The 11,561-nt window shown below is 61.6% G+C and overlaps 1 protein-coding gene across 2 annotated transcripts; it reads right to left on the bottom strand.

Moving 5' to 3' along the window:
* Positions 1-95: 95 nt before the first annotated feature.
* CDHR2 (cadherin related family member 2) lies at positions 96-11,019 on the bottom strand. 2 transcript variants are annotated; one of them, XM_040605053.1, is made up of 33 exons: positions 10,945-11,019; positions 10,504-10,582; positions 9,984-10,042; positions 9,495-9,560; positions 9,266-9,405; positions 8,942-8,995; positions 8,617-8,706; positions 7,934-8,023; positions 7,471-7,593; positions 7,250-7,393; positions 7,033-7,108; positions 6,727-6,833; positions 6,417-6,647; positions 6,170-6,325; positions 5,777-5,944; positions 5,447-5,508; positions 5,113-5,353; positions 4,772-5,008; positions 4,424-4,493; positions 3,722-4,336; positions 3,387-3,458; positions 3,053-3,102; positions 2,791-2,942; positions 2,466-2,568; positions 2,297-2,385; positions 2,006-2,080; positions 1,534-1,611; positions 1,388-1,448; positions 1,158-1,282; positions 912-1,025; positions 667-744; positions 506-563; positions 96-300 (listed from the first exon to the last, which is right to left on the bottom strand). In XM_040605053.1, exons 3-33 carry the CDS (start codon positions 10,027-10,029, stop codon positions 181-183), a joined length of 3,891 nt encoding a protein of 1,296 aa, XP_040460987.1. In that variant the 5' UTR covers positions 10,030-10,042; positions 10,504-10,582; positions 10,945-11,019; the 3' UTR covers positions 96-180. The 2 variants fall into 2 exon arrangements, with proteins under 2 accessions (XP_040460987.1, XP_040460988.1); XM_040605054.1 differs by lacking the exon at positions 10,945-11,019 and adding an exon at positions 10,767-10,879.
* Between the last annotated feature and the right edge of the window lie 542 nt (positions 11,020-11,561).

Here is an 11,561-nt window from a genome sequence, read left to right as displayed (position 1 = left end):
CGAAACTGGCACCTTGTGCTGGGAGGGATGACTCCAAGCTGGCTGAGCCCCCAGGCAGATGGGCTGATGGCCACAGGACACCATGACCCCTGTGGGACAGATTTATTGCCAGCCTCTGAACACATCATCAAAGTAGCTGCCCGAGTCCTGCTCTGGCCCTGCTGCACCCCGTGTGCCTGCTCACAAGTCCGTGGTGGTGAAGGTAATGTTGGTGTATGCTGTTTTGGTGGGCTCCTTCAGGTTCAGGGCGGCCACCAGCACCTCCTTGTCAGTGGGTTCCTTCAGCTGCACTTCGTCCTGCTGCAGGGGGAGAGCATGGTCAGAGGGGTTGGGGACAGAGATGGGGGACAGGGATATTCCTGTCCTTCCCAGGAGCTGAGGGCTGTCAAGGGGATGGGGTGGAAGGGACACAAAGTGTCCAGGAGCCCAGAGACCACAGCAGAGAGGATGTGGCATGCAGTGGCAGGACTCCCTGCTGGGCATCAGCAGCTCTTTGCAAACTTACCTTGGCACTGATGTCATCCCTGGGTGCGTTTACTGTGTTTTCATCCAGGGAATTCACACTGGAGAGCAGAGGATGGGGGGTAGAAGAGAGTCCAAGCACTGGCAGAGTGGGTATGGAGGGTGATGGCCCCCTGGTCTTTGGGACCTGACTGCAGAGCTTACCTGGTCACAGAGCTGGAGTCCTCGTGGAAGCCCAGGTCGTGGGAGGGATCGAGCGAGAGGTTCAGCATGGGGTTGGCCCTGGCCAGGGATGGGTGGCAGGTGAGTGACCATCCCATGGGGCTGCAGGGGTAGCCTCGGGCAGCCATGTCCCCCGGGCATGAGGGGTGTGATAGCAAGCCCTGCAGGCCCTGGGGGGGGGACATGCTTGGGCTCCTCCCTTCTGCCGCAGGGAGCCCCCCACTCACCCCTCTGCGTTGTACTGGTTGGTGCCAGGGATGCCTGCTCCCTGCTGGGCAGTGGCAGGGCTGTATGTTGTGGCCACCTTCAGAGCCTTCATCGCACTCAGCTTCCTCTTGTAGCTGCAAAGCCCCAGGAATGGGGTGGGTGGGAAGGGCAGGGGGAGCTGGGCCATGCGATGGGGCAGGCAGGAGGGGGATGGAGGGTGGGTCTGTGTCTGGGGGTACCGGTGAGGATGAGGGCAGTGCAGTTACCTCCTGGTAGTGAGAACCAAGACCAGGGTCATGATGAGGATGAAGACGAGCAGGAACACTGCCAGTCCTGCGATGATACCAATGAACTCTGTCTCCCTGGTGGGCTTTGCCACCTCGCCGGGGCCCTGGCACAGAGCAGAGGTGAGGGCACAGCCCCAGCCAGGAGACTCCCCTCCCCCCAGCCCCACATTGGAGCCCTCTCCCTGTGCCCCTTGCCCAGCCCCACTCACGATGACAGCCAGGCCCAAGTTCACCAGCTCAGCCAGGACCAGCGGGTCAGACTGTATGAGCCTGCCAAGGAAAGTGGAGGCATGAGCGGCAGCGCCGGTGCGGGCACATGGCAGTGCCTGTGCGTGGCCCCCGTCCCAGCACACACATGCTCAGCTGGTTGACGTCCAGGGCAGTGCCATTGCTGTAGACGAAGTATGCCTCCATCACCGACTTGGCTTCTACCCTGTGGGATCAAAGAGATGGGGTGAGCAGGTTGCGGTGGTGCAGCTGGAAAGCAGCTGCACCCCCTGCAGCCCCCAGCTGTGGTGGGGACCTGCCTGCCCTGTCCCATCCATGGGATGGGGGCACCCTCCCTCCACTGCCAAACCACCTGGCTCCTGCCCTACTCCCCACAGCTCCTCCTGGGAGGTGGGAGAGGCAGGTCCCACCACCCACCATGCCCAGTGGTGGTGCCAGGAGCAGGGCGTGGGTGCCATACTGTTCTGGCTGTGGCGGTTGCCCTTCTCGGTGTACAGGTCTTGCCTGTACACCTTGTACGTGGTGCCCTGCCCCTGGGTGATCCCCCCGCAATGCCACCAGCACATCTCCTTCCCCACCACCTGCAGAGCCCAACTCACTGGGAGGTGCGGGTGTCCTCCATGCTCTGGATGGCCACCACGTAGACCCCTGCCTTGGTCGCAGTGATCAGTGCCCTAGGAACAGGAGGGATAGAGGGAGGCTGGGCCTGGCATCCTGCTGCTGTGCCCATGGGTGTAGAAAGCAGCTGGACCCCCTGCAACCCCCAGCTGTGGTGGGGACCTGCCTGCCCTGTCCCATCCATGGTTCATGAAGCTGGGAGACACGGCCAGCATGCTTGTGTCCCCTGCTGCGCAGCCGTGCACCCCCAGCCCCGGCCTGGCAGCCCTTACACTTTGATCTTTTCAGAGTTACTCTGGACTTCATCCACTGTTGCCAGAAACTGGAGGCGAACACGGTAGCTCTGATCCACCGTGAAGATCTGCATGTGGAAAGCAGGAGTGAGTGGGGCTGGGCAGGGTGCAGCGTGTCCCCAGATGGGGGGATGGGGGTGACACTCACATTCAGCGTGGTCTGTGCTCTGTGCACTGGTGCCTCACAGTCCTGAGCCTCCACTGTCACCTGGTACTGCCCCTTCAGCGAGCCATCGAGGTTGCTGGCCACCCTGCAAGGACAGGGACATCAACAATTCCACTGGGCTGCACAGGATGTCCCCAGGATGGCACTGCCATCCCCCAAGCTCCACCCTGCCACCATGCCCAGGGCAGGACCCCAGGATAGCTTTGTCCCCTCTCCAGCCTGTGCTGGCCCTGCCTGAAGGTCTGCCTCCCAGCAGGCAGGAGCCGAGCTGCTCTCCCCCAGCCCTGGCCTGGACCCATGGCCTCACTGGATGCTCCCGATGTAGCCGTCCTGCTCGGGCTTTGGCACCACCTTGAAGAGGTTCTCAAAGGGCCGGCTGGCCCCATTGTCCTCCACGAGCACCACGCTGACGATGGAGAAGGTGATGGTTCCTTTGAGCCCTGAGTCAGCGTCCGTGGCCTGCAGGGACAAAGTGTGGCAGGAACACAGATGGGAAGAGCCACCACCTGCCCACGGTGCAGACAGGCAAGCCCAGCTCCACAGACAGACACATGCACACAGCTCCTCACCTTCACGGTAGCCACTTGAAGGTCCACAGGAGAGATTTCAGGGACAACCACTGCCGGGGAAAGACAGGCGGATAGCCTGGTCATGCTGGTGTGCAGCCAGGCTTGCTGCAGACCCCATGCCCATGCAGCCCCAGGGCTCAGCAGAGCTCCAAGCATCCCCCCACTGCCCTCAGCCCCACAGCCTTCATGGAAAGCACGGAGTAACCCCGGCCTGGCCCCTGCACCTCTCACAGCCCTGTCCTGGCTGGGGAAGGTCCCCACTGCTGAGCAGTGTGGCAGAGCATATGCGGGTGCAGAGAGGAGCCCACAGGACACACCAACCCCGGCTGCTCACCAAAGGTCTCCGAGATGGGCAGGAAGAGCGGCGTGTTGTCATTCACATCAGTGATGAGGATCTGCAGGGTTTCTGCAAATGTCCCAAAAGCAGAGCTCCAGTCACCAACAGAGCAGCCCTGCAGCACCCTCCTCCGCTTCCCATGGGAGCCCTGTCCTAGCAGGCACAGGTCTCTGGTGGCAGGGACCAGAAGTGCTGGGGGCACCCTCCCTCCACTGCCAAACCACCTGGCTCCTGCCCTACTCCCCACAGCTCCTCCTAGGAGGTGGGAGAGGCAGGTCCCAGCACCCATCACGCCCAGTGGTGGTGGCAGGAGCAAGGAGTGGGTGTCCTACCGTTCTGGCTGTAGCGGTTGCCCTTCTCGGTGTACAAATCTTCAGCCCGCAGCGTGAGCACCACCCTGTCACACAACTCATAGTCAATGTCCAAGCTGTTCACCAGCACCGAGCCATTGGGTGCCAGCACAAACCAGTCCCAGCACACCTCCCCAGCGCTGCTTGCCCCCTTGAAGCAGGCAACTGCCAGCTTCTTGAAGACCAGCGAGTGGTTGGTGTCTGGGTCAGAGGCGAGTAGTGTGTGGACCAGACCCTGCTGCGTGCCGTTCTCGCTCACGCGTACATCCTGCAGCGAGGGCAGCAGGACAGTGGGGGGCTCGTCATTGATGTCTAGGATGTGGACCACCACCGAGACGTTGGCCTTGTCCCCCACATTGTCCGCAGCTGTGTTCTCTGCCAGCACCACCAAGGAGAAGAACTTCTGCTGCAGGGTGTCATAGTCCAGGGACATGTCAGGGTCTACGGACAGCTGCCCGCTGTAGTGCCCTGGCCCCAGGGAGGATGAGCGGATCAAGAAATTGCTGGAACCACTGCCCCTCTGAAGTAGGAAGGAAATGCGGGAATTTATCTCTGTTCGGTCGGCATCTGTGGCCTCCACCTCACCCACGAGGGATCCTGCAGATGGAGACAGACACTCAGCAGCCAGCAGGCACTGACTCTGGACCACTGCTGGTCCCGTGAGCCTGGCCACGCAACTTCTACCTGGAGAGTCTTCAAAGACTGAGAAATTATAGGACTGGCTGAGGAACACGGGTGCATTGTCATTCACATCCTGCAGGAGACAAAGCACACGGTTATAGCTGCTCCAGGAAACAGGGTCCCCAAGAGCTGGCTGGGGACAGGAGTGTGGGCACCTGTCTGCCCACAGGCAGGAGGCACACAAACCCTCTCCTGCCTCCCTGGATCAGCTATTTCACCTGCCTCCACAGAGAGCCTGGGGACACGGTGCCTGTGCCACGGCCAGGGATCCAACATTCCCTCCCTGCCCGTTCATCCCATCTCCAAGCCCTTGCCTGCCCCAGTGTGTCCCCGCTTGTGCCCAAGGCTCACCCCCACAGTGATGGTGACGTTCACTGAGGTGGTGTGCTGTGGCACGCCGTGGTCGTACACCTCCACCGTCACAACCATCTGCCCCCGCGCATCTTCCAAGGCCTCGCGGTCCAGCGGCTCCTTGCTGTATATCTCATTTGTGGCCGCATCGATGGTGAAGTTGTCACTGAACGGTCCTGGCAAGATCTTGAAGCCTAATTTGCTGTTGTTACTGCCAGGCTCGTCGTTGTCAATGGCCTGAAAAGGTCAGCAGTTGGAATGGGACTGTCTGGCACCTTGGGGACAATCTCTGCTCCTCTCCGACAACCCCCATCATCCCCTCCACTTCCATTGGTGCACACCTGGATCTGCGTTCTGACGTTCTGCCCCTCTTCCACTGAGATGAAGTAGGAGCCGGTGATGATGGGTGCTATGTCATTGTCATCCAGCACAGTGATCTCCAGCACTGTGGTGCCCACTAGGTTGCCCCCATCCTTGGCCTGGAGGTTGGCGTGGTAGATGGAACGAGTCTCCCGGTCCAGCAAGCTCCCATTCTGCACCAGCAGTGCCCCAGTTGTGGTGTTCACCATGAAGATTTTACGGCTACAGCATACACAGAACCGTCACTGGCGCTCAGGCCTGGAGCCCCCTCGCCAGGATGATGCCCCGGTCATGGATGGCTGTGCCCCTACGTACATGTTCTCTGGGAGCAGCTGGTAGGTGATCTGGCCCCAGGCACCACTGTCCGGATCATAGGCCTAAAAAAGAGAAGGAAGCATCTGGTCAATCTGTTTCAGCCCCCAGAGCAGTGATGATTCTGGGGCACTGGCTGCTGGCAGTGAGCACCCCAAAAACATGGCCCTGATGGGCACGAGGTCCCACATCCTGTGGGCCCACTGTCACTGTCTCCTTTCTGTGTGCATGGAGAGACCAGTGCCCTCAACACAAACTGCACTAGCAGCCAGGGGTGCCCAGCATCCTGCTTGGGGGATGTAAACTGTGGCTGCTCCCTGCCCAGCGCCTGACCGTGATGTTTGGGGAGATGACGGTGCCAGCAGGGCTGTTCTCCATCACGCTCAGGCTATAGGTGCTCTGGGGGAACTCAGGGATGTGGTCATTGCTGTCAGTGATGCTGATGGTCACGGTGGCTGTGGAGCAGCAGTTTGTGGGGTTCCCTGTGTCATTAGCAACGATCTGCAGGACAGAGAAGCGACAGTGTCTCCCACGGTTCCCCAAACATGAGAAAGAGACTTTTCACACTCCAGCCCAGCCCCCCTGCACCAAACAAGTTGCCAGGGCAAAGGCGTGTTCTGCTTTGGCTTCTGAATCCTGCAGGAGAAGGGCTATGTGTCCCCTGTACCCTGGCATATGCAGGGAGCTGGGACTGTCCCCATGGCAAGCCAGCACTACAGGTCCCACCTGCACCACCATGAAATGGCTTATCTCGTAGTCCACAGAAGACGGGTCTTGCACCAGCAGCTGGACCTCCCCTGTGCCTACGATCTTTGTGGGGGAGACAGTGAAGGCGCTGGCATTCGGGCCCTGCAGGTACAGCCCATAATTGCTGTTGATGCTCTGCCAGGGAGAGAAACGCAGGAATGAGGGTGGGTAGTCCAGGCAGGACAGACACCTGCACCCTGGCCCAGCTCCCTGGGCAGGCTGCCACCTTGTCCGGGTCATGGGCAACGATGCTGAGGTTGGACACGGGCAGTCTGGAGGAGGAGTGCTCTATGATGTTGCCCCTGAAGTTGTTCTGGGCACCAGTGGAGAAGTTGCAGCTGGGGAGGGAGCAGTGGTAGAATTGGGGCTTGTTGTCATTGACATCGGTCACCATGACCGTCACCAGGGTGCTGGCCTGGGCCACCTTGCCGTGGATGTCCAGCTTCTTCTCACGTGCCTGGACAGGAGGAGAAAGCAGGTTGGAGGGGCTCGGGGAGAGGATGAAGATGGGGTTCCCCTTGCTGCCTCCTACTCACCATGACTTCCAGCAGCACTTCCTCGCCTGGCAGCTGCTCACGGTCCAGGGACCCGCTCACAGTGATGATGCCCGTTGTGTCATTGATAGCAAAGGGAATGCTGGCATCTAGGGCAAGGGGACAGCAGGAACCAGCTGCAGCCACCGAGAAACGCAGGCCTGGCCCTCTGCCAGAAAGGCAGGCTGGCAGCACCTGGGAGCCCAGAACCAGTCTCTGTGGTGCCCCTTGCTGCCTGATAACCCTGCCTACCCATCCCCCCCTGCTGCTGCTCACCCCCTGCCCATCCTGCCCTGCCCCATCACTCACTGGTGATGCTGTAGGAGATTTCATCATTCACCCCTGTGTCTCTGTCCATAGCGGTGACGGTCAGCACAGTGGTGCCCTGCAGGGACATGGCCATCAGGGCAGGACCTAGGATGTCTCCAGCAGCACCCATGCCTGGTGGTCTGGCACCCTGGGGTGTCAGAGCCCCCAGGGAGGGCCAGGGGTAGGGACATGCCACTGGGGTAGGTGGGCTCCTTACCAGGGCACAGTTCTCGGGCACAGAGCCGGAGTAGGGCTCATTGAGAAACCGTGGGTCCAGGTTGGGCAGGTCACGGATAGTCAGGGTCAGGTAGGCTGAGCTCTTCTGGAAGATCAACTCATTGTGCAGCATGCCCCCGCTGTCCTGGGGAGCAGAGTACCTGTTAGTCCCACAGCCCCCTTACCTGGCAGTCCCGCTCCCCCAGCCCAGCTGGCCCCCACCATGGCGAGGATCTTGAGCTGGTAGAAGGTGTTCTTGGCATAGTCCAGTGAGCCATTGAGCATCACACTCCCGTTGGACAGGATGTAGAAAAGCCGTTGATTCTTCATGCTGTCTGGGATCACCTGAGCAGGGGACATCAATTCATCACCGTGCCACCAAGGCAGGGAGCAGAGGTCCCCCAGCAGAGACGGGAGCTAAACCCCCACCCTTCTGCCGAGCCTGGCCCACGGACCGTGGGGACCCCCTATCACCTGGCTCATCCCCAGTTTGCAACTGTTCAGCACCTTGCACCCACTGCCCAGCGGGTGCAGAGCCAGCCCTCCTGACCCAACACGTACCCCTGCTCCTGCAGAGCCACGGGGCTGCCGCTGTCCGGGTCCCCCAGCACCTCTGTCCCACAGGGGTGGCTCAGGGGTGGCTTTGGGGTATGGCATGCCCCACTCTGCAATGAACTGTGCTCACCTCCTCGATGCTGTAGCTGACTTTGGAGGCATTCCCTGTGTCGCTGTCATTGGCAAACACGGTGTAGATGGTGCTGTTGGGTTTCATGTTCTGGGCACACAGGAGGGTGGTTGTGGCATCACCCAGGAGAGCAGGGGGGTTGGTGCTGGGCCAGGCCCCTGACAGTCCTCCTGTGGGGTGGTCTGGCCCCACAGGGTTCCAGGGGCTGCCCAGTGCATCCCCACGCAGGGATGAGCTACTGCCGTTGCTCATGCTAGGCACGATCCCCCCTGCCACTCTCCCTGGGAGCAGAGCCTGCCCCCCAGCCCTGGGGGGGAGCTGGGCTCAGCCCCACTCCCTGTCTGCACCCTGATCCTGCCTCACCCTGGCGTGGGCTGAGCAGCAGCTTGGGCACTCCCTGGTCAGAAACTCATCACAAGGGCAGAGTCCCATCCATGTGTCAGCGCCTTGGACTGTCACAGAGGCAAGTGCCGGGAACTGCCCCGGCATGGACCGCTCCCAGGTCAGCCGTGCGGGCTGCACCATTGCCCCATGCCCATGCCCACCATCACCACACACCCAGGTGTGGGGGTCACCCCATTCCTGGCGCACTGTTGTCCTGCTACCAGCACACTCATGCCACAGGAGCCACCCAGCACCCCTGTCCTGCTGCCCACAGGGGCCAGGAGGTCCCAGGGAGGTACCTCGGGGATGGATGTTTCATACGGCAGGTGCTGGAAGACCGGGGCGTTGTCATTACGGTCCTCCACGATGATTGTGAGTTTTCTGGAGACCTACCAGGGAGGACATGTGATGGGTGTGGGAGATGGTGCCTGGCAGAGTTGGGTGCAGTTTTGGCACCCTGTGGCCACCATGGCTCCGAAGCCAGCCAGCATCACCCACCCCTGGGCAAAGCCCACCTCCAACCCCCTTCCCTACCGAGCCTCATCCACAGTTCCACTGAGACCCTGCTCCCTTCCCTGTTCCCATCACCCACTTCAGCCACCCAGCCCATGCCCCAGCACTCACTGCGTCGTTCATCCCATCAGATACCCTGACGGTGATGGTGAGCTTGGCATGGAGCTGGGGGAACACAAGGCAGGACTTGGTCAGGCCAGGTGGAGCTTAGTCCTTGGGCGGTTAAGCCTCAGTGCCCTCCCACATACCATCCCTGGGTGGGATGCTTCTCCCACATGGCTTTCCCCCCACCAGAGCTGGGCTCCAGGGCCAGGGGGTGACCCACAGTAGCACTGTGAGCAGCTCTCCCACAGGGCTCGTGGCTCTGCCCTCTGTCCTCACCACCACAGGCTGCCCAGCTCAGGCAGGGACATCTGCCCTGGTCTCTGCTCTTACCTCACGGTCCAGGGTGTTCCTCAGCATCACGTTGCCTGTCTGGGCATCAGCAGTGAAGTAGAAGGCCTCTGGCCCACTGATGCTGTAGGTGAGTGGGTCCCCGTCTATGTCAGTAGCTGTCAGCTGGAAAGCAAGCTGGCCTGGGGGCACAGGCAGTGTCAGCCCCTGCCCAAGGACCCCCAGCCACTCCTCCTGCACCCCAGAGCTTCTGCGAGACTTCCCCACTCACCCAGCTCCAGGTCCTCAGGCACGTAGACAAAGGTCATGTTGAAGAAGGGAGCTGCATTGCCTGAAACTACAAGGAGATGGGCTCAGCACCACCCCTGCACCGAGCTCCACCAGCACCCTGCACCCAGAAGCACCTACTGAGCTCCAACCCCAGCTCCCGGCCGTGGATTTGGTCTCCAGGTGAGGCAGGTGAACGAACCAGCCCTCACTTTCCCCGTGATCATCCCACACCTCCCACCTCCAGACCTCCAGCTGGAGGACAACTCCAGCTGCAGCACCCATGCCAGATGTGATCCACACTGCGGAGCCGCCTGCCTGCTCTGCCTGCCCTGGAGCAGCAAGGCTGTCATTGGGTCACCAAGGTGCCATTGGGGTGGGCAGCTGTTTTGGGGGTCCTAGCTGTCCTCAGGGAATTCAGAATGAATGCTGGGGGCTGAAAGCCTCCAAAGCCTCCCATCCACCCGTTCCAGCTGCTGAGCAAAGTCCTCACCTGTCACCAGGAGGAAGGGGAGCAGCACCAGTGAGTTCCATGCCATCCTGCCTGCACGCCTGTAGGAGAACAAGCACCTGAGGCTGACGGCTGTCTGCTGCCACCAGCCACCCCACATCCCTTCTGGGGGATGGCACAGGAGGAGCTGTGGGGGGGACAGTCCCCTCTGCTGAGCCAGGCTGGTGAGCAAGCACCAGGCTTTGTGCCACATCACCGAGCACAGGCTTCTTGGGGACGTGGCACAGGGGGACAGGGTTGGCCTCCAGGTGCCGGAGATCATAGGGGTGCTTGGGGACCCCAGGAGCCTCTTCTGGGCATGGCTGGAGGCTCCATTGTTTGGGCTCAACTGAGCCTCTCCAAGCAGCGCTTGGAGCCCAAGAGCAATCCATGACATCATGGTGGTGTCCCCCTCCTCATGTCACGGCCTGTGGGCAGCCCCACAGCCAACAGACACCCCCGCCTCCCTCCAAGACGGACCCCAGTGCTCATGGGGGCCAGGGCAGGGGCCGACATCCCTTACCTGTGGCTGCGTCACTTGGGATGCTGCTGGGCAGGCTGCTCTGCGCTCGCACCCTGACACCACCAGAGACCTTTGCCTCCTGCAGTAAACACGTTCATCAATTATTAACTGCAATTAAGGGGTGAGAGATACCTCCCTCATCTTCCTTATTCCTTGTGTTCATCCCCCAGCTCCTGCCCAGTCCAGCTCGACGCTCGCTCCCCAGCCCCAGCCCCCCAGGTCCCCCCACTGGGTGCCTTCCCCCACGATTCAGCCACTCCAACCTGCACCCATGGGACTCCGGCTCCCAGGAGGGATGCAGAGCCTGCAGGGATGCAGAGGGATCTTGAACCGCCCCAGGGGACTGGAGAGGGGCTGGGGAAATGCCCCACAGCCCCTGGGCTGGGGACACCAGGGTCCCACCGGGACAGGGGGTGGGCACCAACCCCGTGGTGCAGCTACCTGGGTGGGTGCCTGGGGCCCTCTGCACCCCTCTGCCACCCACTCCTCTCTGCAGGGGCTTGGACCAGCCTCCCTGACCTACTTGGGACTCACTGGGGACAAGGGTGGATTGTGCAGCTCCATTCAGGCAGAAGAAGGATGGGAGGTGGCGGGCGGTGAGAGGGACATGGCCAGCCCTGGGCCTGTGGGACCCCCACCTCTGTGGCATCGGGCTCCCTTCAGCCCTGTTCCCTGGGGAACCCACGGGGTCTGGATGGCCGGGAAGCTCTGGGATTCCCCCAGCCACCCAGCCTGCTCCGAGGTCCCCATCTCACTGCACACCTGGGTCAGGGAGCCTGCAGAGAAGGGGCTACAGGGGCCCAGCCTGGGAGATCCCCCTCAGCAAGCCCCTCCAGGGCTGGTCCAGGACCCCCCCAGCCCATGCAAAAGCTGCCTCGGGACACCCCCACAAACACCCCATGGGCTGCCTGGGGGTACTCCTGGAGACCCCTGGGCTGGCCCAGGATTAACCCGCTGAGCCCCCCGGGGCTGGTGCTGGACACCCATCTACAAACTGCCCGCGGCTGTCCCGGAACGCCCCACTGCTCCGAAGGGCTGGCCCGGGATATCTTCCCCAG

Source organism: Falco naumanni, chromosome 8 (genome assembly GCF_017639655.2).
Source record: "Falco naumanni isolate bFalNau1 chromosome 8, bFalNau1.pat, whole genome shotgun sequence".
Taxonomy (NCBI): Eukaryota; Metazoa; Chordata; class Aves; order Falconiformes; family Falconidae; genus Falco; species Falco naumanni.
The sequence above is the reverse complement of the archived record's forward strand: the minus strand, read 5'-3'. Positions and strand labels throughout refer to the sequence as shown.